This window comes from Salminus brasiliensis, chromosome 3 (assembly GCF_030463535.1).
Source record: "Salminus brasiliensis chromosome 3, fSalBra1.hap2, whole genome shotgun sequence".
NCBI classification, from domain to species: domain Eukaryota; kingdom Metazoa; phylum Chordata; class Actinopteri; order Characiformes; family Bryconidae; genus Salminus; species Salminus brasiliensis.
This window is the reverse complement of record NC_132880.1, coordinates 36,271,583-36,298,975: the sequence shown is the minus strand read 5'-3', so window position 1 is coordinate 36,298,975 and position 27,393 is coordinate 36,271,583. Positions and strand designations below refer to the sequence as shown.

Sequence of the window (27,393 nt, the reverse complement as noted above, 5' to 3'; positions counted from 1 at the left end):
TTAGCTCCAAAGAGATCAACTACTTTCTTGTTACTTTTTACTGTGTTTATGTTTACCTGTATCAGTTCTAATGTGACATGTTGATTTACAATCAACTGCTCTGAGCTTTGACCTCCAAAATGTCAATTAGCCCAAAATGCATTTCGGTAGTACATCATCTGTCAAAGACTGATTAAACATAATATAATGTGAGGATGAAAAGAGAATACATAAATCCGGATAAATCCTCTTAAGATATGGTGCATTTATCAGCTGTGCTTACAGGATTTAGGCCCACTGCTGCACAGCATCTTACCAACACCAGCCTGATTAAACAGAAGAGGAGAGAAGTGTGGGAGAGACAGAAGACTGAGCCAAATAACGACACTGGTGTTTTAGGCCTTAGGATCACCAAGAGGCCATCTGTGCTATTTTAGGCTAATCTCACAGTCAACCTTAAACTAAACTGGATTCTGCAGGTGTATGTAATGCAATAGAAAAGGAAACTAAGCTTCGGGGCTGAAGTCACGCTGAGCAGGGGCTATCTTCTGAAATCCCACCTCTAATGACTTGCTTGCTCCTGAGGGCTCACTTTCCTTCCTCTGGTGCCATTCACACTCCACAGCTCTGTTAGCAGCTTGTAGTCAGCCCCAGGAGGAGCGGACTTGTTGAAAAAGAGAATTCTGAGAAACAGCTCCTCCAGGAGAAGGACCTGGCTATTTTTAACCATCCTCAGAGGAGCACTGTCTTTTCTCCCCACCTTAAAGCCTTTGAGAAAACATTACAGAAGAGTGACTCCTCCCTCTCACTATTATCAGTTCTTCCTCTTTTTTACCCAACACCACCTGTCGCAAGACTTCCTGTTTGCCTGGTCCTTCTTCCTGTGGGTGGGTGGGACACCTGTGGTTGCAGCACTGCCCCAAGTGTTTCTGCAGAAAGGCTGGACACCCCTCTTCCTCTGCAAGTGTGCCACACGTGTGCGAATGTACAGGTGACTAGGTGCTGTTAACTACAGCTTTTATGCACACTGTTCTATGTGTGTGTTCTATGTGTTCTATGTGTTCACTGCGTGTCACTCAACTGCTGTTCTATGCTCATGGTCTGGCTATCAGGATTCCAGTGATTTCTTTGAGCCATTTCTTTTCTGGGGCAGAAAGAGATTATAGAGCATATCTAGAGTATATCTTTTAATTAGAAGAAACAAGAATTTGCTACATTTATAAATATAAATACAGGGTCAACATGCAGGTGTGTGTGTGTATGTATGTATGAAAATTCCCCTTAAGATTGTCCTTAAACATCGCTTGAAGTTGTGTGTTGCAGAAACAATGCTTTTGATAACCTCCTGATCCGACATTTAAGCAGAGTACACATACTTTCAATAGGATTGAGGTCAGGACTTTGGGAAGGCCCTTCCGAAAGTTTTATCCGTTTCACAACCATCTTTGATGTTTGTTTGGGGTCATTTTTGTGTTCATGTTTTAAAAATCTAGCTGATGGTTTGAGGTTATGCTGAAGAATCCTCCTTCGTTATTCTATTGACAATGTCACGTAAAACTCGCTCGACTTTAGACAGTGTTCCAGCTGCCAGCTGCACACTGTTCTATGTGTGTGTTCTATGTGTTCTATGTGTTCACTGTGTGTCATTCTGCTTCAGAAATAATTCTGTTAAAATAAATCACTGAAATTTCAATACTGCCATGGCATCCACAATGAGTATACGTATGTAAACTTCCAGCCAAGCTCTCATAATCAAATAATAACACCAGGGAGTCTTATTTTCTGTGTCAGCCTTTAACTGAAGGCAATCAGGAGAACGAAAGGGGGGAATAAATACAATGCGCTGCAATTTCTAGAACCAATAATATTAAACGAATTCAGACCAGGGCATATTATTTTTTCATGAGCCAAATCTTCTCATACATGAAGCACTTCAAAGAATATGCAAATCAGAGTGGGGTGTGCAGACTCTCGGTAGACCCTCTTTCTCATGCTTCTGCCCTTATACCCTTAAAACACAAGAGTTCCTCAAGGGCTCTTTAGTAACTACAATGGTTATATTTAGAACCATGACAATTCAAAGAACATGGACCCTTATATGTTTAAACTCTTTTAAAAGGTTCTAGAAAGCTTTAAGCCTTCTAGCCTTTTCGCCGCAAGTGTACAATACAGCGGCACATACCCGGTCCTCTACACACACAAACTCCCCATGTTCCACCAGAACCGACCACATGGGGCTGTACACAGTGTTCTCCCACTTGGACATGCTCATACACATGAAATCGCACTTCTACATCCTCATTAAAGCCCCCCAACACACTCGTCAGAGGTCTACCCATCACCACTCGGGAAGATTGCTTTGACCTAGATCCAGAGCCAATCGCAAACAATGCAAACCGGCTGCCGAGCGCAACGAAAACAGCAACGAGCAAAACAGCTCTGCAAATTGCCGCAAGGGAGCTGCACAATGTTCTATATAAGCTTAAGGACTGTAAACAAAGTACAATCCATGATTCCACGGCCTTTCTGAGACATGTGGACAAGCACCCAGCTCTCGCAGGGGAGCTTGGAAAGAAAGCAGACAAACTGCTCTGGAATGGCTTCAAAAGCAGCCATCTTCAGGTTGCTATGACTACCTAGACCAGAAGGGCTTTCAGGTTGCCAATTAGTGCTCCACTGTGTAGTGGCAACACACCTTTGTCAGCAGGACACTGCAGAAAGGAAGGGGCACAGCAGGACTCGAGAGGAACTGACCAGGGGACTCCAGAAGTGAGTCAGAAACAATTACCACAAACAATGATGTGTTACCAGCAATAGTGCGCACTCGCTGATCACCACCAGCAACAATTTAGACGTCAACCGGGTCTAAATGGAGAGTCCGCACTTTCGTTTCACGCAGCTGTGAAGACTACCTGGAGAGCACCTGCCCCTTCGATGGGTTCTGGAGCACAGAGTCAGGTGTGAAGCCTCATATGGTGACGTATCATGGCGAGATGAGTCACTGTATACCTGAATCAACTGATGGAAATGTACTTTTGCATTGGGTGTTTATGCATGATTGAAACCGATACAGTATTTGAGCCTGTTTACAGCTGGCATTAACATACATTTTTGGTAATCGGATCGCATTTGGATTTTACTCATCTGCATGAAAAGCCAGGTGTAAACACCCCAAGACACACTGTGATTGGATTACAATCAGATCATTCAAACCACATTCAGAGATGGTCAGAGACCGATTTCGCCCCCAAGTGAAAACGGAATGCATTTTCTGTGATCGGATACATCTGTCAGAAAAACTATGAAATATGAGTAATAATTACTTAATACAAAGTGCATGCTAATGCCAGCTGTAAACAGGCCCTATTCCTAACATTTAGCACAGAATGGCCAACCTGTGCTCCAATACTGACTGTTTAGCTCTATATAATTATTTGATGAAGAAGCAGTTGCACTCTGGATCTTTCTGAGCTAAGGCATGTATAATTCTTGGTAGCTGTATATTTATAGTTCGGTCTGCACTAGCAAAGAGTTAGACATTTGCACCCTGCTGTGTTTAGCACTTAGCCCTGAGTATTTTGCTTATATTCGCATAGTGCTGCTTTGTGTTCTTAGCTCTGTTAAGCACTCTGTGGTCCCTTTGCTATATGTTAAAAATTCTTTAGTTTGTTGCCACAGCCACAGACTCCAGATATAGGCTATATACAGTACTCTCTGAATGCTCCGACCAGCACTCCAGACTGAACCAAAAACTTCATGGGACACTTTCCCAACCTAATCAATATTTATTATTATTGGATTTTTAAACATTTATAAAATGTAGGTTATGTTATCCTCTCATTTATTATTAATTATTTATTATTAATTATTTATTATTTATTTATTATTTTAATTATTATTATTATTTATTATTATTTAAGAACTGCTGTAGTTTATTTTAAACCAAAACACTTTAGATTTAGCATGTGTCAGGCTTTTATCCAGAGTTCAGAGAATATTCAAAGCTAGTTTAAAAAGTCTGTTTAAAGGAAATCAATGAACTGTTGAAGTTTTGCTATTAGAGCTTAGGTACAGGTGATGTATGCTTCATAACAAGACAGCAGAAGAGTCTAAAACGGTAATCCCATCACTGCTTACCTTGCTAATGTGAAACTCGAGCCGTCGCATATATCTTTCAATGGTCTTAATTTGCTGCAGGATAAAACAAACAAACAAGAGAAGAGCCAGTCACACAAGAATCAATCAGAGTACACAATCAAATGACGATTAAATGTGTTGTAATAATGGGTGGCCCTTGCATAAGAGTGCTATGTTACGTTTCTGAGCCATATAGACTTCACACTGAGAATCGCTGAGAGAAGGGTTTACGGATGTAGTCTTCTTACTCACCTTGTCAAGATCGTACAGCACTCCCTGAGAAAAACACCACCACACACAGACACACAAAGACACACCATCAGTGCACTGCAACCTCTCAATTAGAAGCATCAGATTCATACCAACCCCTGATAATAAGACTCTTGAGATCAAATAATTAGTGTTTTGAGACATTAATCAAAGACCGAACATCTTTCTGAAGACAAGATCAATAACTCGGAGAACAAAAACTGGCTCACCAGTCTGGAGTTCCTCTTCATATCCTTCATGAGAGAGGTTAGTTTGTCCAACTCCACTTGGTGCACTTCCAGATACTCACTGATGCAGAGAGAAAACAGAGACAACTCAGCAGCTTCTAAACACTGAGCTACAACATACTCCGTGACAAAAGTGGGGGTTAAGGGAAGAGAGAGGGGCTTTTGCACAGTGAGTGACGGGCAGCAGAAGCCAAAAGGTAAGAACTGTCCAACAGAAATGTTTATAGATAAAATAACTGGTATCAGTGAATAACAGTATCAGGCTGATGATGATGCTCCTGAAGAAGCTGGATCGAATATCAGAGAATGAAACTGATCTAAACTAAAAGTGAAAAACAGAAAACATTTTAAAACATTAAAGTAGAAGACTTATCTGATTCCAGTTTCCAAAAGGAATGCTAGTGTTAGGGTCATTTTCACAGGTAGAGAGAATATTTTATGTAATGCTAGTTTAGTAGTTGGTGGCTGAGATGTTTTTGGACAACCTTGTCCAGCTCGGTATTGGGCGATATTTGAAGTTTCAGTATCTGCACCAGTTAAACAAATACAAAAACAGCAATATTGTGGTATCTCTGCCTTTTTTCCTATACCATAAAATTTTTCCCTTAAAGATCCTTTCAGTTTGAGGTTTCTTGGAAATATTTTTTGCAAAAACAAAAACAAAAAAATAAATAAATAAAAAATAACCATAATTCCTAAAGTTCAATGCCAAACAATTAAATGCATTTTAACAGTGCAGTAAAACTTTGAGTTAGGTTTTCTGGACAGCTATGAAATACCCTAATAATCGGTGTGCCAATGCAGAACAGAAATGGAGTCCCAAATGGAGTGCTGCACGGCTCCAACACACCTATATTAAGCTCATGAAGGGCTGGACAGTTAACTGGTGTGTTCAGTCAGATGTTGAGAGCACAGACAACAAAACTATGAGGTACAGTGTCAGGCTACTCGAGGTGTGGGACTGCACAGTGACATAGACACCCATGCCCCCTCTTTATTCTGAAAAGCTGCTACTGTAGGACGAAGCTGGTGTTACTGAAAGTGTGAAGGTATGAGCTGCACTCACTCTAGGCCCTGTTTCAGTGCTCCGTACACCTCTTCCACTCTCTTGGGCTGTGGTTCATGTGAGCTGCTGCTGCTGGACTTGTGCCCCGACAGATGGGACTTCTTGGGCTTGGAGGTGGGCTTTTTCTGCACTGCCGAGTTCCCCATGAACGAGTTACACCTGGAAAAACACAGGAGCACATGTTTACCATAACAAATGACAGCCATCATGTACTACTGAACTTGCACTAGCTTTAGGGTTTACTTTAAACCACAGTTAACCACAGTTACCGCTAGTGATAATAAAATATTTTTTTTATTATTACTTACTCATAGCTCATTAAAAACAAGCAGAGTCAGTACAGTACAGTACAGTATATTTTTCTTTTTAAATATCTGACTATGGACTGTGGTGGAGGAAATTATTACATATTTGAAATTAAAATAAACAGAGCATGTCAGAAAAGGTCAGAACTTTCACATTACATTCCTGCTATATTATATATAGCAGAAATACTATTTTGGTTAACTTTTTAATGGAATAAGATTTTGGAGCATTTATTTTGGTCCGTTTAACATACAAATTTGACACATTATAAGGAAGATTCACATTATGTCAAAAAAGTTAAAACCTGTAAAAATGGTGGTAAAAAAGTCACAATATATATCTTATGCATTATAATTTTTTGCATTTTTTGTATCCATCTTGCCTTTTATCTTATTGTCATGTGACAGGACAGTCGTCTTAGCATTTTACTGCAGGATGTGCTGTGCAAGACAATTTATATGACAAACGTCTACTGAACTGTTGGACTGTAGATTCTAAATGTATCTTTAATGTAACTGCGAACAGAAAGGTTGTCGTCATGACAGTGAAAATCAAAGGAAAAGATTTAAGGTAAGTTAAATCTGTATTCTAGAGCTCTACAGTTGGATTAGTGCTTATTAGCCTACTTTAGCAACAACCGTCACTGGAAAGCTAATAAATGGCTGCATTCCTAAGATGTATGGATACCAAGGCATTCGGTTTCACTGCTTGACATGTCTCAACGTGTCATTCATACACAAGCGCGCACGCACATCGTTGGAAGTTCCACTGCATTGAATCTAGGCCAGTGTGGTGAATGAGCACACACTGTTGCCTAGGGGTCACACACACACACACACACACACACACACACACACACACACACACACACACACACACACACACACACACACACACACACACACACACACACACACACACACACACACACACACCACTCTGCCACGTTCAGATAAGGGAGCATTCTCTACACAGACACTGACACAGAATTCATTACTATGCTCATAAGCTCCCTCTTATTATCAGATGGTAAAATTCCTCCAATTTCAGCTCTGTTCTGTTGATTTTACCTCCTCATGTAAAAAGACTTATTAAAATCAACTTCATATCTGTGTTAAAATTAAAATACTAAACATTTAATAGCTCTTCCAGAATGTTACCACCAACACACAGTGACAAGCAAATGTTTGGGCACTCCTGGTCAACATACACTATATGGACAAAAGTTTTGGGACACCTCCACATTACACCTACACCTCCTATTCTTAATCTATAGGCATTCACTCGAAGTTAGCGTCTCTTTGCAGCTCTAACAGCAGGATTGAAAATTTGCAATTACTGACTTAGCAGAGCATTAGAGACTCATGCACTATGCTCCTCAGCCTCAGCTCCTCAAGTTGCTGTGGTTCCTAAATGCCTCTACTTTGCAATAATAACACTCACAGTTGATGGAATATCAATGATGAAAGAAAAGGTAGCAAAGCATGGTTAGGACTTGGTGAAAACCCCTTAGGTAGGTTTTTTGTAGTACCAGACCTTCAGTTTTTGTTCGGAACATTGTTGCAAAATGCTTCAAGATGTGTGAGATTCTTGGGCCATCTTGCTGTACTGCTCTTTTGATGCCCATCCATTGATATCCAATTATATTTAGGGTGGGGGACTGTTAGGACCATGAGAAAACCTTCATCTTGCACCTCCTATAGTGGCATTGTGGGATTCGAAGTGTGTTTAGGATCACGATCATAATGTAGAAGCCATCCTTTTTAGAAGCTTCTTCTTTTTTTCAGACAGTGTGATGTTTGCTTCCAGAATCTGTTGATATTTAATTGATTCCATTCTTCCTTCTACCAGTGAAATGTTCCCTGTGCCACTAGCTGAAACAAGCTCAAAGCATGACTGATTCATCCCTGTGCTCATCAGTCCATCCTCTACTGACTTCAGTATTTACAAAACAGAAAATTTAACCAGGGATGCCCACACTGTGACACTGTATACATGTAAAAGGGACAGTTTTATCATCCTTAACTACGGGACAGGTGTCAAACTGGGCTCCTTCCTGGCCACAGCTCTATAGAGTGTAGTGTTTTAAATCATGTCCACTAATTAGCTAATTAGTAAGACATTAATGAGCTGAACTCTAAAGACTGCTAGAGTAGAGGAACCCTAATCTCAGCATAGATGTGGCCTGGATGCCGGACATGCTCTGTCTACACTGTTCCATCCTGCAATGTTAAAAGTATAAGATCCATGAATAACCTCTGGAGGTTCTTCAATGTGAAACTGTAGAGGAATCACCTAAGATGCTTTGAGAAACCTTCAAGAATTTTTTTTAGAAGAAAAATGTTCCTTGAAGATTCATCAAAGCACATTAAGAGGTTCCTCCACAGTTTCAAATTGAAGAACCTTCAAAAGTTCCTTCAAGAATCGTATACTTTTAACCGTGTCCGCGTGTTGTGTGCACCATGCATGCTGTAGCAGTGAGAACAGTCAAAGAAGCTTTGTGTGATACTGAACTGACCCATCCATGGTTGCCAACAAATGCAATCTTTTACAGCAACGGTTATGAGGTTGGGCAAGTTACGAGAACACTCATTGACCCTAATGAAAAGAAGAGGGCAGAGTTGGGGTTGAGGGTAGATTGAGGGTAGATACTGTATAAATGGACGGGCTGTAGAGAGAGCTAGCAATTACAAGCACTGGAGGACAATCTTCGATAAGTTAAATTTCAGGCCAATTAAAAAAAAGGCCTGCAACATATTTATTTCCTTAGGCCTTTTCTGTTAATTAATATGTTTTGAGCTTTTATTGAGTGTTTCGTTCTCCCTTATTTGCTCTGACTGTATTGTACAGACAAACAATGTTCATTTTGTTTGTCTACCAAAGAACTCTATTTACCGTGAGCGTCTCTCCTGCAGAGTGCTGAAGCCGGCAAAGGACTGGCTACGGATGATTCCATTGGGCCCTCCAGGAGAGTGGGTGCCGGCCGCCATTATCTCTGGGAAGCGGGAGGACACTCCTGCAGGAAAACAGAGAAGAGAGGGCAGAATGAATAAAAGAAGGGTCACTGCTATAGACAAAATCAGCACAGGACAGTAATTTGATATAACAACACTTCATTTGGAACTTAAATGTGAATACTAAACTACACAGGAGGATACACAATTTGGACAAAAGTATTGGGACGCCTGTTCATTTACTGTTTCTTCTGAAATAGAGGGCATTTAAAAAAAAAAAGGTTTACGCTGCTTTTGTAACTGTCCACTGTTCAGGAAAGACCTTCTAATAACTTTTGGAGCATTGCTGTGAGGATTCGATTGCATTCAGCACCCGAGAGTTAGTGAGGTCAGGATGTTGGGTGATCACCACTCCACCTCACCCCCAGTCATCCCAAAAGTATTAGATGGAGCACCTGCATTCCAGAGATCACAGTTCCACTGCTTCACAGTTCAATGGTGCCAAAAGGTACATGTTCATTTGTTCTGAAGAGTCCTGTGTGTGTGCATGTGCATTTGCACGTGTGTGTCAGCTTTTGGTGCAACTTGAAGTAGCTGACTACATCCACTGGAAGTGGTGTCCACAAACACTGGAACATTCAATGTACTAAATGTTGGACTAAACATGAATTGATAATTAACTGGAAGGTGGTGATGCATTATTGTCACTACGAAGACTCTGGGATCTCGCCAGCCTGGGAGGTCAATTAATGAAGAAAATAAAAACACTTAAATGCAATGAAAAGCATGAGATGAGTCATTTAATCCCTTGTGCAAAACCGAAATAGCAGTGCAAAGAAAGCCCCATACGGTGCGCATTGAGAGGTTCCTGGAAAAGGCTTAATGCCACCTGAGCCCACTTCAGCTAAAGTGGCAATGAAAAAGTGTTTTGGGGGTGTGGGGGGTTGCAGACTGTACTCCTTCTCCATTACTCATTTCAATTAAACACAGCAACACAAAGGAAGCTGAATTGAAAAGACCTTCAGACAACAAATCAGTTACGATGGCTGCTCTGGTTGTAGGCCGTTACCTCATCCATTGCATCACAGCACAGCGGGATGATGACAGCGGTGGCAAGCTCCTGACGGAGCTCCTGACTGGGGGGCAACGAGGCAGGAAAGTTCAGCGATGCGAGAGGGAGAACGAGACACGCTCACTCGCTCTGACACTGCATCAGCATGGCCAGCAGCAGCTCTCAGCCCTACTAACCAGCTTCAGATATAGGCCACAGTCAAATATGGGTTATGAGTAGGACTGCGGACATGCACGCTAGTCTTTGTGCATTAAACCATTTCAAACGGCTTTCCCACCATTGCTGTTTCTGTGGCAAAAACTGGGATCTGTTCTACATAGATACACTGTTTAAAAGTAGAGCTGGGTCAAAGGGTTCAGTCACTACTACTGGAGTGTAAAATGTAATCTGAAAATCGCGATTTTAATCACATGATCTGATCTGAACAGTCTGTGTGTGAGATTAGATCCGATAATTGTGTTTTTTTAACTATACTTGTATCATCCAGCTGTCTACAGGTTTGCTAAGGAACAACAATGATCACTTTACTCTAAACTGCTCAAACTATTTTTGGTGGAACGTTTAGGCTGAAGTAATTTCCTAGTAATTACCTGCGTGAATGACATCAAGGCTGAGAGATTGCAGGTACAAGCCAAAGGTGTTCGTAAAACAGTTCTCATGTGATGTAATGCGCCTTTATCGTAATTTATACTGGTGCGGTACAATTAAATTAACAGCATATCCCTGCTTAGAAAGGGTCAGCCATGCAGGGTCAGCCATGCTAAGCACGCCTGGAGCAGAGAGGGTTAAGGGCAGCTTAATGGACCTGGGTATCAAACCCACAAATCTGTGATCAATACCCCAGCAACGTATATTCTATGACTTGAATAAAGCTGAAGTGGACAATAATGGACAAACCCATTTTTTCCTATTGTCCATTTACATTAACATTTATGGCATTTAGCTCTTATCCAGAGCAACTTACAAGGTTACACGTATTACAGTAGAATAATCAACAAATTTTTATAGAATTTGTTCTTCGGCGTAATTGGACTCTGGACTCTCAGATTCTCTCTGGGTGGCCCAGCTTCTCCCTCCCTTCCATTACTCAGGACAAAGCTAGCTTGCTTGGCCATCTGTTAGCTGACATAACAAAATTTGGAGTCAGTGTTCTCCTCCAAGCATGTTAAGCTCCAGTGACACTGCACATGTTCGTGGCACATGTCTCTGGTAGCAAGAAGAAGACGTAGCTAGCAGGTGGAACTGGACTTGACTAAAGTGGGGAGGAAATGGGTACAACCCCTTTGCGGCTTTGTAACTCTCGGAAAGGGCAGGTTTGAGCTGGTGGAGGTGAGGTTACATGCAGTTGTGCTGAACGCCAGCCAGTGCTGGGTACTGTAAGACTGTAAGTTGAGTGTAACCGTATACCACGCCTGGGTCTTCACACAGAGAATAGTGCAATGGATATGCCAGTGTTCACAAGGAGCCTCACAAAAGCAGGACGTCTCTATCGGAAAGACAGGATCTTGTTTGGCAGCAGTGAGACAAAAGTCTGTCTTAGGACAACACACCAGGCTATTTAAAGATAAGACTTCAATGAACACCACTGACATCTTGACTAATCTTCGGTACATTATTTTAATGATCTGTAAAAACATCAGGCCGTTGCTGCTAAGATAAGAAGAAAAGAAGTCCAGAAATAAAAACAACGCCATACTGCAGACGTTTAGAACGGCAAGGGACAGCAAAGGCTGGCCTCTAAAAATAGCGACTGTTTGAACAATACTAAACACCAAACTGCTGGAAATTACTACATTTTCAAGGCCCTGGGACATGGTTAGCAATTAAGAAAATCTCTGTCCGTTTCCAAGTCAAAGTTATTATGGTGTATTAAAACAGAAAAAGCTACCCATTACTCTAATTATAGGCATATAATTTTTTATTCTACAGTTGCTGAAAGCCTGAATATTGGATTATTGTGGAAGGTTAGTGTTCACTGGACTTCCAGATTGACGACTACACTTCAGAAAGCTCATTTTAGATTACACATTCATTCCACCTCATTTGTTTTAGACAAGGCGTACATTATCCTCCATAAACGTACAACCGAGACCACGTGCTGTTACATAAAAGGAAAAGAAAGAAAGCTCCACCAGGAAACGATGTGTGGTATAGAACCAATAAAGCCATGGTCATTTATTCAGTGTATTCATGGTTTATTGAGGCTTCACCACAACTCATTGGCGCATGGCCATCAGTCTCCAAACAGCATTTTTCTTGAACCAACTCAGACGCTTTGCTAGGGAATCGGTTTCTTCTTCCAGTCCTTAAAACGTCCCATTATTCGTTTCTTCATGCATCTCAAGAAGACAAAGCCACAGTTAGGCCCCTGGTGCATGCTTGGATGGCCACTGAATGGAGGTGCCACTCTCTCCACTGAGGCCTGCCCGTCTCGCTTCACAATCAGCCCTGAAAACACAGCTGAGGAAGAATACGTCATCCTCTGCTCTCGGCACAACCCTAATCAGCATTCAGACTACACTGGCTTGGCACAAGGGGTTTAGGCCCCCGCTGAAGACAGAGCAAGGGAAAGAAAGGGAAGGGATGAGCATTGGGTTGGTGGGAGGGGGGGGGGGATTCATTAATTTGTTACCGCCAGCCAGGCCCATATGCATGAAGCATGTTGAGGGTGTGAGGGGGTCCCAGAGTAGGCCTGGAGGGCTGCAGATATGGATTATGGAAGTGTGTATTCGGACTTCGTACTATATTATCTGGTAATTGTTAAGGCAGCATATGCAATATGCTAGGTAAATCAGTACAATCCTTTACTGTACATGGAGCATTCTGACTAACCTCCAACTTTCCTTTATATACCGAATAAAACCAAGACCAAGACCAAGACCAAGACCAAACTTCGGTTCAGAGAAGTAAAGAAAAGGATCTTGAATCAAAGCATAGCACATCATCTGTCAAACAAGATGGAGGCATGTTCGGCTGCCAGTGAAACTGGGTCACTGGTATTTATTGATGATGTGATTGCTGACATATCTAGCATGATGTATTCTGAAGTGTACAGAGGTATACTTTCTGCTCAGAGCCAGTCAAATGCTGCCAAAATGATAGGATCAGGGATGTCCCAATCCGACCTAGTGACTCAGGATAAGGGACATTTTAACAGGATACAGACATTTTAACAAAGATCCAATATCAGCTTTCAAGGTTCCGATCCACTTCAGATCTTCAGATCCTCAGCTTCTGCAGACAAACTTCCCATATTTTCGAAAACTACCCAAAGCAAAAGCAAAAAGAGCTTTATTTTAACCAATAAGTGCAGTGACATTACCGGTTAGCAGCCAAAACAGAAGCTAAAATTGGCTTCTAATTCTAACTCTCCATTCCACCTTAAGCAGTGCTGAAGTTACATTGTGTACAATTCAACAGCAGAATGTAACTGCTGCATTACCTATTGGAAAGTTTGGGGATAAGTGAAAACTATAGTTTGGAGCTTCGCTTTAAAGTTGACACAGCAATGGTGGCATATTGGCATAACAGACCACTAAGGCACTTGTAGCCTTACAACTCATTTATATAATGAAAACTCACAGTTTACTGGAAAAAGCATTTGCCTTTTCTGTACCAGTTCCTGTTGTTAAATCCCTACAGTTACCAAGTCCTTCAATTCATCTTAAAATAGTTCCTGTTAGTTCAAGTTTAGATACAAACTCTTGGTGATCAAGCAAAAGTGTGTGTCCGTGAAAACAATTCTGAAATAGAATAAGGAAGAGACAGAGAGACGTTGAGAAGAAGCAAGAGTTGAAAAGAGGAAGTCATTATCCGCTAGCTGGAACTGGGTAGAAGGGTTTAGAGAAGTGCCTTCTTTTTTTCTATTTCCAACACGCAGATTAACTTCTTGTCTACATGCACCAGACTGTACATACATACAAACACACAATATAGCCAAGTCAATGTAGCCAATGTAGCCAAGTACTGCCAATAGAATAGAAAAGGATCTTAAGCAGATCCCTTAATTAACCAACGCCAGGTGTGGACATTTGAGCTTTGAAGCAGTGGAACTGCTTCATCCAATACATTTGGGATGAGTTGGGGATGAAGTGGGGTGGTGATCAACTTTAATATCCTGACCTCACAAATGCTCTTTTTTTGCTGAATGCAATCAAATCCTCCCAGCAATGCTCCAAAATATAATAGAAAGACCTCCCTAGATAGTAGAGACAGTTACTTAAACAAAAGCAGAATAAACTCATTTTATTCCCTTGATTTCAGAGGACACAATGAACAAGTGTCCCAATACTTTTGGCCATATAGTGTACATTTCAACTTCCCCATGCACATCCTCATAACATAGGTATAGGAAGTTCTGTGACCATTGTGGTTTGTATCAGTACGCTGAAGAACGCTGAAATCAGCCCACAGTGTGTTAACATCTAATTCCTTATGCATGCATAAATGATGTTCCCCATAGCAACAGAACACAATACACAGCATGTGCAGTAAAACAACATTGCTATTATGGGCCTCCTCGCCTCCACCTCCGTTCAGCTCTGAGGCTCTGTTGTCTTCTGCCAGGCTCTACTACAGGCTGTGCTAGGTAGGAGGGTCTTTCAGTTGTGGGCCTGTAAGACTGGTCATTGTGTCTCACTTCTTTCTGCCATCTCCAGATGGACAGTACACTGACCTCATTGCTGTCCCTCCATGCCATTTCACACAAGTTAAGCGTGTGTAAAAGAAACAGGGCTTTCCAAATTACCAGACTACATTTAAATTAATTAAAAGGGGTGTAAGAAAATATACCAGAATATTATGACCACCCCTGGTTTGGAATTAACTTGAACCATCTCCACTTACCATGCAGGAGCATATTGTCCATTGTCCATCTGTTTTTTCTGCATACTTTTTTAGCCTCCTTTCACCCTGTCCTTCAATGGTCAGGACCCCACAGGACTGACCACCACAGAGCAGGTAGTATTTGGATGACACAGTGACACTGACATGGTGGTGTGTTAGTGTGTTGCAGTGGTATGAGTGGGTTAGGCACAGCAGTGCTGCTGTAGTGTTTAAACACCTCAGGGTCAGTGCTGGACTGAGAATAGTTTACCAACCACCAATATCCAGCCAACAGCGTCCTGTGAGCAGCATCCTGTGACCACTGCTGAAAAAACTAAAGGATGGACGACACATTGATTCTTAAAAGCACAGGCTCAATTTGAACTATTACTTTACATGTAAAGATGGGTGGCAGACAGTGGTTCATTTAATCTAGTGTTGTGTTAAAACCCCAACTAGCAATGTTGTACTCAGATTCCCCAGTTCTTGTATATCATGATTATTATTTATTTATTTTTTATAAATTGCAATATTGAATTGTAATTCCTGTTTCGTGACACATATCATATTGACAGATTCTTGCAAAACACTTCTCTACTTAGAAGTGCATATTTATATGCATTTGTGCAACATGGAATATTTTTTTTTGGTAATTTTTTTTTATAGTTTGGTCTTTTTCCAAAATTTACAATGAAGTACTCCTAGCAATGTAATGAATATTAAAATGAATCACAAACAATGAACTCAACAGCAGCTGCAAGGTAAGACCACTACACGACCCTATTTTAGCTTTAGTGAAATCTGTTGGCTGCAGCACTGATCAGGGATAGCGAGAGTGGGCTGTAACTGTAATCTTTGGATGCTGTAACTGGGCTACTGACCTGCTGACCACCAAAAAAAAAAAAAAAAAAAGCTTCAAATCGTCAGTGGCGGATTGCATGATGATTTATTGCTGAACGGGTCAAATATCAAATAGCACTCAGATGTCCTTTATGTCCTGAGAAAAACTCTTTATGAGACTGCACAAGCTATGCATGACTTGAAACTAGAAGCCCTACGTAGCCTACACAGACCTTAATGGAGATTTTGGTTAGTTTGACCTGTAGTGTATTCAGATCAGATCCAGTAATCTGCATTCTTCTGTTGTAAGATGCATAATAATAATGATAAAATTATTAATAATCATAGGAATAACAACATCAACTGTGGTCCTGTGATGACATTTTAGGACTGATTGAGACTTCATTACTGCCCGTGGTTTGCTTTTGGGCTGAACTTTCTAGGACAGCCTGACCTGGCCATGTTGGTAGTTATTTCAATTGTAATTGTAATTGTGCTCTTGGGCTCTCACAATGGTGATACTACTCACTTCATCAATCACGAGCAAACTAAACTAAATGTCTATGGTTTAGATAAGACAGGCTTCTCCAAAATTCCCTCTTACCATGGTTTAATCATCTGTAGCTGATGTGCTGCACCGGATTCTAAATTTAGGCTTTTCCAGTAGTGATAAATGTGGGAGTGTCCTAACGTTTTCTCCTCATAAAAGTGCCTGTGTATTTATTACATATTACATTTCTTCAGTTGTCTGTGTTTAGTTATATTACCTCCATCTCTCAATGTTATTCAAATGAACCTCAAATGACCAGATGTTTAAATATATAAAAAAAGACAAAAACCTTTCCATGGGGTGTCCTAATCTTTTTACATGACTAAGTAAATGGACTGTTTTTACACAGCTCAGGGTCTCATTGTGTTTATCTGAGTAAGCACATAGGGTGTGCAGAGAAACAGCCAACAGAATCAGACAATTAACCATGGGTGCAAAAATACAAGACACAATAGGTCCTCTGAGTGTCTGAGCAGTGCTCAGGGGAGCTCTCCTGCACATGACTCTTAGCCTCTGCCAACGCAGCTGTCCATGTTATATTTAGGAAAGGAAAAGGACAGACACAGCAGCTAATTGAGCAACGATTGCTGATCATTAAGCACCCCCTTTGGGCATTTTCAGGCATTCTATGTTGCTGCACAGTCAAAACAGTGCAATAGACTGAAAGTGGCTGAAAGTGTACTTGCTGGCCTTGACCTTCACTAAAGAGCACGGTCATGTGACAGTGGAAACTTTGGATTTGGGCCTAACTATTTAAAAGGAAAAATGCATAAAATAGTATCTGACTAAAAATACATTCAGAGAAAATAACCTATAACTGTTTACCATCATTTCAAGAAGATCTACAACACTCTAATTAAGAATAACACACATTATCTATCAAAAGGTTCTGAACTGAAACGGACACAACTACATCAAGCCGCACTGGAACAGCTTGTGTAACCGAGACTTGACACATGCTGAAACACTGGCAACAATATGCATCATAACAGGTGAGAAAGTGCTGTTTCCACTTAATTTCATGTTCTTCATATTTGAAGACTCATCTTCTAATCAATTATTTTCATTTGACTAAAAAAAAAAAGAGACCATAAACTTGACAATTTCCTCAAAGCAGTAATAACACTGAAGACAGAGGCAGCATTTAACAGCATTAAACAATTCGTGGGAAGGCTTGAAGCTGCCCACACCGGATCATTTCCAATCCTAAATCACAAAATATGGGTCAGCCGTCACATTTGCGTGTCATCACAAGCCCACGACTTTAAGAGGATTGAAAGTACTTGGGTTTTTGACACAAAAACCCAAGTGCCCAGTTGCCAGCATAAACCACAACAACCCACAGCCCAATTCAGTCACTGCTGTACGCATGTGAAATCAGTAGCACACAAACATGACACTGGCAAAAAACTTGAAAACAGGAAACAGTCTAAAGATGATCCTGATGGGAAGATAAGGAGGGGAGGGGTTTAAACTGTGGTCACACTAGGCCTTTGTCTGAGAATTTCCCCCAGATTAAATTACATCCATTTTAACAGGAATTTTGTGTCAAATTCGATTTTTGATAAACTTTGACACGCAATTAAAGTCAGATTTATGAACAATAGCTCTGTACCGCCCTTGCTGCGCTGCCCTCTGCTTTAAAAGAGGCAACCCAGCTTTAAAGACCCAAAACTGAAGAAATGCTGATAGCAATGTCTAAGCACAACTATAACTATTCCCCACTGGCAACTGCACTCACAACCAAGGGACTATTTTAATCATGTCTCTATGATTTTACTGTTTATTATCGGGTTAACCAGCATGCTAATCGCAAAGTTGGCTCCTTAGCTGAGAGGAGTTACACACACACACACACACACACACACACACACACACACACACACACACACACACACACACACACACACACACACAGTAAACACTAATTTCCCATGGCATATGGATACATATGCAGTGTGACCACGGCATATCTGGAGACATGCAGCACTTGGACTACAGGTGTCAGTTGTGCTCTGTACAGAACGAAAGTAGGGGAAAAAGCAGCTAATGGTATCTCTACACTTGAACAGATATTTCGGAAATGGACAAAAAGGGTCCACTAAACGGCCTCCTGAATGGGAATTCAGGAATCAGGAATTCAGTAGGGGAATTCAGGAATCCTTGTAGTGTGTTGCATAAGATTAGTTAAAGAGACTGATTGCAAATAAACGTTACATACACATAAACGTTAGCATATTAACTACAACCTACACCTAATGTGACCACGCCACTCTAATCTGCTCATCAAAAACATATTTGTTTCAAATGCTCAATGTTATGAAAGGGGGAATGCGAGCAGCTGATATGAGTGGCTAAATGTCACGCCACTTCCTACTGACACCATCGCTGGACCCACTGAGCGGTGAGGCTGGGGCGTGTGGGGTTTGTAATGTCACACTCTTAAAAACACAGGAGGACTTTGAGAAGTCTGAGCATGTCGGAAATGCCAGAGAGCTGAGGGGGACGTGCCTGACTGTTCATTATTAAACTGCCATGAAATGATAACCTTTATAGCCTAGCCGTTCCTCTTAAAAACCCACCCACTCACTCTGGCACTTTCACTGTGGCTCTGGCAGACATGGTAGGTTTAATCCAGTTATACAGTTAAACAAAAGCAAAAAGCAGTAACTATGCCAACGGCGACACTGAAAAAGACTGCTTTCAAGTTCAGCTGTTGTCCAGTCACAGCACAACTATGAAGCTTTTTTGTCCATTCACACTATGACATCAGATTTGATCTATAACTAGGGGTGGGTAATATGACCACTACATGTAAATTACAGGTATTTGGCATCAGCAGAGCAGTTACACAGGTAGGTGAACGTAGCATTAGGGGTCTTGCCAAAAGCCTTTTATTAGTGTAGTGTGGTGCGCTAGTACAGGTGGGGAATCGAACCCCAGTGTGCCAGTGTGAAAGTTGATCAGCGATCATTATCCTTTTATATTTGTATCATTTTGGCCTGTTATGGATATTTATTGCATCATGTTGTATTCATTGTTGGGAGTTGAATGCACTTAACACTCAACGTTAGTCAGGGCTTCATTTGTAAATGATGGTGCGTTCAGCGTTGGGTTTCAATTCTCTCTCATACACAGGCTTCTCAAAATGAAACAAATAGCTTATAATGTGGGAGAAGTTAATGAAACCATATCATAAGCCAGCGGATTTACTCAGTGTTACTAAGCTCTTTTAAGGGATGAACAAACACCGCAGCAGTGGGGCATCAGTGAGTGATTAACACAGAATCAGTGCAGTTTTTATTATCTCCATCACCCCAAACAGGAGCTGAAAGTGAAAGTCTGTGTGTGTGTTACAGTGCGAGGGGACACATTGAGCTAGTCTTTAGTTAACCTTTTTTGCATTTTATGTTCTACTGTATCAAATTGCTAGATGCATCTATACAGGTTGTCACATGAATGTATTTAATGTGAACACAATGCCCTGGTTCCAATCTGGGAGGCGTTTAATCCTTAATCCTACTCCAGCCAAAAATAAGCCCTATAGTCTTCCTATAGTCTATCCCTTATATTTACACCCTTCTTTGACACAGTTGCACCGCCATATTATTCGGTGCGATTTGGGCTTGCATGCAGCTTTTTGAGCAACTAATAATTTCCCCATAGCAACCGAATGTGTACTGTTTTCCCCAATAGGAATAAATGAGGTGCAAATCTTTGTGCACCTTTCTTATGTCACGAGGATACACAGGGTTTTACAGCAAACACTTGGTAATGCACTAGCTACCACCCGAAACACCATAGCAACTGCCTAGCAACACCATGAAAACCAGTATCCCAAGTGGTAGCTAGTGTGTTAACACGTGGTTGCTATGCTACCTCACAGCAGTGGTGGCTGAGGGATTAGAGCACCAGGCTATTGATGACAGGGTTGTGGGTTCCATACCCAGGCTCTGCAAGCTGGAAAAACATGTAAAATGGGGACTTTACAGTTAATGTAGAATGAGTTTATTCCCAAGTCATTTAGAGCATTTCTATTGATCTATTCACCCAGAACTATTCAGACTGTGTACAGAGCTGCTACAGGGCTGGAGAAAACTAAAAACCTGACAAAAATTGAGATATAGCAATATAGACTTGAGGCAACATCATAGAAACCAGTTAGCAACTTCATAGCAATAACCCAGTATAACACAGCAATCACACTAGTGACCACGTAGCAACGGTTAAGCAACTGCCAGGAAGTGGCAACCATGCTGCATGTGCTTCAGGAAATGCACTTTTCTAGTAATCTAGCAATAAAGGAATGGAGCTGCAAATGCCCCAAGAATCTGTACATGAACCATGTGAGGCCACATTAGCTTTAGATTAGCTTTTTCTCTGACATTCAAGAACTGAGCTGTGATTTCATGTGTTTTTCCAGAGAACTGAAACTGTTCTGACATCTGAAACCTGGCACTGCAGTCCGAGGACATCCTAAAATGTACACCGAGCCATAAAGACAGCTTTTTGTTCAGCCATGAAACCTGCCTGCAGCACCCGCATTCAACCAACCAGCGGAGCATGACAGCTGCATTTTCAGAAAAGAATCTCACCTCTTCCGTTGACCCAGCGTAACTATGTTCATGTGCAGAAATACTAGCATCTTGCTTCGATTTGCATGAAATGAATCAATAACTGAAGAACTGTGAACTGGCGATTAATATGTCTTACCATCACTGAAGGCTGTAACTGCTAGGAGTCAGTTAATCATCACCTGGTACGTTCCACTTTATAATTGAATATAGTGGAATGACAAATTTCCGTCCTGCACCCAATGATTCTGTTTAGGCTCCGGAACCACAGAGACCCTGACCAGGAGGAAGCGGATAAGACAAATATGATCATCAGACATACGGTTTTGGCTGCAGTTGCTGAATTGTCCCTCTCTCTGTTTTTTTTTTCCCCAAATGAAAAACTGGAATCTGTGAGAAAACTGCTGGAGGATGGTGGGTTTAAAGTAGGGCACAGCTCCATATGTGACAGAGACCAGAGATGACGTTTGAAACACGTAGCTGCTGGCTTGGCAATGAGCATTATGTGGAAGACCAATATTTTTAGAACACACTGGAAAGAGCGGCCTGTGTGTGGGGGGTTGACATTCCTGCCTGCAGTATGGAGCATGAGGCAGTGGGAAAACACAGAGTGATCGCTGTTGCTGAGGCCATGTGAACACAGCACCCTAACTATACACACACACAAACACACACACATACACCTCCAAAAGCCCCACCCACGTTAATGGCAGTAATGAGATGGAAAGGCCTGCAGCCACTGAGGCTTTACAAAGGAAGTTGTATTCATGAATTATATTCATGCTTATTGTTCTAGAGAGTGTTAGCTTGGGGTCAGACGCTCTCCTTTACCTTCTTGTTCAATGTAAAAAGGAAAAAAAATAAATAAATAAGTATGACAACCACCTTCTTATGAAGGATAATTCAGTGTCAGCTGATTCAGTGACAAAAACTAGATTCATGGCTACAGAAGGAAAGAGAAAAAAAAGATGATAAGAAAAGTGAAGCTACTTCAGCCCCTAAATGCCCACTGCTGAAGCTAAAACGCTGCGAGGAACAGTTGTCCTCAAATCCTCGGCACAGTTTTTCAGCTCAGCACTGATCTGCATTTCCATATTTGAGCAGGCTCGCAATGCAAATGATTATTTGTAGAGCCAGTGAACCCAGTTTGACTCGAATTGGGCTTGACTGGATTCAGAGCTGTGTTAATACCCTCCGTTCACTCAGCGCTGAACCACCTGAACCATGCCACATACATAAGCCCCCTTTATGGCTCACGCTGGAGCAATGCTTTCTGCTTTGAAGTGAAGGAAATTAACAGCATTAATTATGCAGGCAGGGACCCAACCTGGCAGTTCACATATGAGGAAAGAAGGCAGGTAAGGCCCTAGTGTGATTCGGCAGCTGAGCCACAGATGAGTTTAAGCAGCGTGGGGATGTGTATGCATGTGTGTGTGGGGGCGAAAATGAAGGAAAGATGCTTAACTGCATTCTGATCTGGTCCAATTACTCAGCTGGACATAACTTGTGCATCTGTCCCAGAAATGAGACAAATCCACCAGCATTTAAAAACTGTACCAATGGAGTGTGCATGCAAATTAGATTCAAACGGTCCAGCTACCCTTTAGGTTTTTCCACTTTTGTAACTGATGTTGTCAGTCAACTGAACAATAAATATACCAAAATTAACCCAGTAAATCCATCCACGTGTACACAGTTCATATCTAAACTCCATCAAATCTCAGACATCTTTTATAAAAAAGTGAATTTCTGAACAGGTTGTTCATCCTTATTATCTTTATTATTAGTTAGCAAATGCATTAAAAAAAATAAGGCACATGGGGACAATTTCATAGGCTGTTGTATTATTCAGATAATTATTATTATTAATATTATTATTATATGTTAACATTTTAAGTAAGTAAATTAAAATTCCTGTCATTTGAGTTTTTCAGTCCACTGCGGTTCCTACAAATATATAACACACATACATACATACATACATACATACATACATACACACACACACATCCAGTTCAAGTATATTATGTTTATCACTTGTGAACATGTCCACTGCTGAGAAGATTATCACATCGGTCATCCCCTAAAAGAGCCTGGTAACACAGAGATAAACAACCAGTCCTCACATTGATTTATCAGTCTACTCATGCTTTAGCACTGGCATTTAGAACAGCATTTGCAGAGTTCCTCTAACAGGCACATTTGCTGCACGTGTGCACTCACTTTTTAATAATCACAGAAGTTTGTTTTCATTTGTTGGGTAAAAGTATCCTCCTGAAATGTAAAACCTAACTATATTCTAAATACTGCCGTTTCCAAATTGTAATGTGAACCGAACACAGATCCTTGATTTATGTATTTTGAATATGCATTATCAGTGCTTTGTTACATTGCAACCCTGAATACCTTTTAAAAAATTTGTTATACTTATAAAAAAAAAAAAAAATATATATATATATATATATATATATATATATATATATATATATATATATATATATATATAAAAATAATAGAAAACAAGTTCAAATGAGGCAAGTATAATGTGCTGCTTTCTATTTCAGGTCATTTAACAACTCAAAGTATGTAGTAGGTGGCCCAGTCTCCCCTTGTTCTTTGCATTGCCTCTGGCCTATAGATTTCAAAGCACTCCCCCGTCCATCTCCAGCTGTTTTACTACATCTGTCTGTCATGTCCCCCTGAAGGGACACAGCACCATGTTTCCTCAAATGCCATCATGGCAACAGTGCCCTCAAAAGCAGCTTATTCATAGCAACAGTCAAATGTTGATGGAAAATTCATCGCTCACATAAAGGAGAATATTGGGCTTGACATCATCGCAGCTTTCAGCCAATGGGGTTTCAAACAGACGTTCAATGAACCAATCATTCTCATGAACAGCTGTTCACCACTGTTAAAGCACAGATGGGGAAAAAAAATAAACACCCAGCTTTTCAGCTTATGTCTGAGAGATAAGGCACTATAATGCTGTACTGAGGGTCTCTGCATGCAGCAGTGGGGGGATAAAGGTGTGGGGGGGGGACACTAGAAGGGTGTTCACTCCACCACTACATTTATACAGACCATTAACCAGAAGGATTATGGGGCAACCCCCTACCGAGCAGCACTGCTGTAAACAGAGATCATCTGCCAGTGTGAAAGGGGAATAGAGGATAGCCTTGGTCTTAACAGCACCCCTCTGATCACCACAGTATCCCACATTATTCAACACTGACTTAACAACTTAACTGACTTACGTGGGGAAATTTAACCCAATAACCCAGTGCTTACAAACTTGTAGGTTAGCATGCCACATTTAGCATCTTGCCCTTAAGCCAGAATATGGACATGATGGACATGCTGATCATCTTGAGATATCAAACTGATATGGTGCGTATTGGGCAATGGTGGGTTGGTGGTTAAAGCACAGGGTTATTGATTGAATGCCCTTGAGCATGGTAGACCCTATTTTCTGACCCTGCTGCCTTTCACAATCCCTGGTTGTAGTATTCCTTTGTTTGTGTTCGGTTGCTGTGTGTATTCTCTTGTTTTGCCAGTGCACAGTAGTGCGATTAGCTCTTTATAGAACAGCCGGAAGAAGCTTGACCCAGACAAAGATGTTCAGGGCTCCTCTGCTTTGATGACCTGAAAGAACGTTCTGCTCGGACAGACCTGGCACTCCACTCTGTTAGTCTGTTTGCTAGCTTTGTTATATTTTACTAAACACATATCTTTAGGGGTGTGAGTAGGGGGTGAGTTTCTGTTTTAGCTACCTTTGCTTCTGTTTTTAGCGGGTTAGTTTTGTGGATTTTGGTTTCTATCGTTTCAGGTTTAGTTAGTTGTGTGTTGATATAGTTGTTTTGTTTGTTGTTTTGGTGCATGATTAACCCCTTATATCATATTTCTTCCACTGATTTACAATAAAATCCTTTTTTTCATACAACTATATAAATGTCCAGTGTTTGCTCTGGCAGAGGGTCTGGGGAGAGAGCCCACTCTCATTTTCTTTTAGGGCCTGACCCTAGACACAGTCTGACGCCTGCTTTCCATATATTGAACACTTTGTGAATTTGCCAGCATGGTTTCATTAGCCAAAATGTAACAAACACAGATCAGCACAATTTGTGGGTGTCAAACACACAACCCTGTGATCAATAACCCAGTACTGTAATCACCAGCTTTCTTAGCTGGGATATGTGAAGAGCAGTATAATTATACAGTATATAAAGTTATAAAGTCATAATATTGATCAGAAAATTCACAAAAAGATTTTGTGATACGCCTAGGGCTGATTTTTTTTAAATCACAATAGATGCAATGGATGGAATAAATGCCAATGACCTGCAAGTGTTACAAGAGGGGGAAAGAAAAGAAAAAATAAATACAATACAAATAGACGTCATCTTCCTGCTGATGACCAATCAGAAGCTGCCAATCATGCATATGTTGAGCGTGACAAAGAAGCACAGCTGTTAATCAGCAAGCAGCTTGACACTAGATGTCAGGGAAAAGATGAGTGCTTCATCTGAGCAAGTAAGTGAGGCACATTGGTGCTAACCTCACAAGCCAACACCACAAATCTCTATCAACATATGAAGAAGCATTACGGACATCTATATGATGAGTGCATGTCAAAACAGTCCAGCCACAAACCCCCCACCACAATTGCGAATTCCTAACTTGACAGCCGGGCAAACCTCTGTGACACAGACGTTCCAAAGAATTGCGCCACATGAGAAAAGTTCATAAAGACACATCCTCAGTTTATGTGATAAATAAGATAAATTATCTTGTTGTTCGTTGTTGGCTTTTAATGTTTACAAATAAAACAATAACTGCAATTCATCAGTGAACCCTGAGGATCTTTTCATGTAGAAAAAAGTTCATAATTATTTGATAAATATGTGAACCACTAATATAGGCTTGGAATTTAGGTCATTAAAAAAATATCACTATGTGAATCGCAATGACAATATTGTGCAGAATCGTTCAGCCCTATTGTCCCCAAATCATTCAGCTCTTGTTTGAGGAAACATTCCAAACAATTCCCAAACAGATACTAAAAATATAATATGGCCATGTAGAGGCAGCCATTATTAAGTCGTCATTTTGTTGTTTTTGTGATGAATATATTATTCTCATGTGCATCTTCAGTACATGCAACCATCAAGCAACTACTTCATTATACAGAGCTTAATTAGTGTTGTTTATTTTGATGCAGTGCTGCAAAACCTTGCTGTCCAATGAAAAACATGTATCTCTATTTTTGTCCGTTTGAACCCTGTAGCTGCTCTGTACATGGTGTAATTCATTCTGAATGAATAGACCAATAGGAAAGCTCTACAACTGCTTGGAATAACCTATTTTTTTTAAGTTAACAATTTTTCTATTTTGGAGATAAAAATAAAAATCCTCATACCAAGAGTTCTGATCTGTAAAATCTGGCTCTACTAGTGCATTTGATCTCACTCTAAATATGTAGTTATGTATCGTGTAATATGAATATCATGATACAAGAAAAAATATTGTATCGTCCACCCCTAGGACAATGTGTTTATAATGAAATGAAAAGATAATTGTAATCTCAGCTGTAGTGGCAGTGCACATGCTGTCCTTGGAGGTCTTCTCAGGTCAGCCTACACAGGCTTTTATAAATCATGTTAATGGTTCACAATTCATCATTCACAAAGCAGACATGCAAAAGTGATCCAAAAAGCATAACAGCACAGCATAAAACACTGTAAGATTAGCTCAAACAAGCTGAAGAAACCCCAGCTGAAGCCATATCCGACACTACAAGAACACCATAGCTCTCCTTTGACCTGCCGTTCACGGAGATAAGTTAATTAAGCTTTTCTGGCTGTAATGCTCAACACACCACCCAACATCTGCCAGACATGACAACAGGACACCTAAGATAAAAAGTCTTGAGGATTCCTTTCATCCTTTTTCCTCTCTTCCAGGAATCCCAGATATCTATCTTCCCCACCTCCCACACTCCTCCCCCCGTCTCCATCTCTTCTGAAATACCCCTCCTCAGACCCTCAGGACCAGGCTCTCTGACTGGGATTTGTCCAGACAAGTGCAGCAGAGCCACAGAGGCAGCTTAAGCACAGATAGCCCCGACAAGGCTAAGTCATAAATCACTCTCCCACTCCCCACTTTAAAAGGACACAAGATACAGCTGTGCAGAGCTGGAAAAATGGAGAAAACCCCTTCACGATGACTGACTGTGACTGAGTGTGGGCGATAGTTTGGATGTGGAACAATGGACAGGCCCACATGGCTGGATCAGTGAAGGATGAGGGTCTGTAGTGCAAGAACATTGCAGGCCACCATGAGTGAGACACACCTAGCTCAAAGACTATCAGCTATCAAAACTTAAGACACAGCTACCAGAAGAAAGCTCAGAATGGTGAAGGCTCTCTTGAACTATGTCTCTGAATGTCTGGAAATCTCTAGGCACCGTATGATTTTTGTTTTTTAGTTCTTTGTGCATTTTGATTTTTTGTTTACATCTTCACAAGCAGCAGTGGCTGAATCTGAGTCTACATACAGTTACTTGATCCATCTATAGGCTTAAAAAAAAGCTGA

The 27,393-nt window shown here is 40.9% G+C and overlaps 1 protein-coding gene across 2 annotated transcripts in view; it reads right to left on the bottom strand.

Moving 5' to 3' along the window:
• Positions 1-27,393, bottom strand: part of ripor2 (RHO family interacting cell polarization regulator 2) — a 60,548-nt gene that overhangs the window by 16,763 nt on the left and 16,392 nt on the right. For both annotated transcript variants that reach the window (XM_072676020.1, XM_072676021.1), the window contains exons 2-6: positions 8,881-9,001; positions 5,680-5,838; positions 4,596-4,674; positions 4,369-4,392; positions 4,117-4,170 (exon numbers count right to left, since the gene is read on the bottom strand). In XM_072676020.1, coding sequence (XP_072532121.1) covers positions 4,117-4,170; positions 4,369-4,392; positions 4,596-4,674; positions 5,680-5,838; positions 8,881-9,001 — 437 coding nt within the window. The remainder of the gene's footprint in view (positions 1-4,116; positions 4,171-4,368; positions 4,393-4,595; positions 4,675-5,679; positions 5,839-8,880; positions 9,002-27,393) is intronic.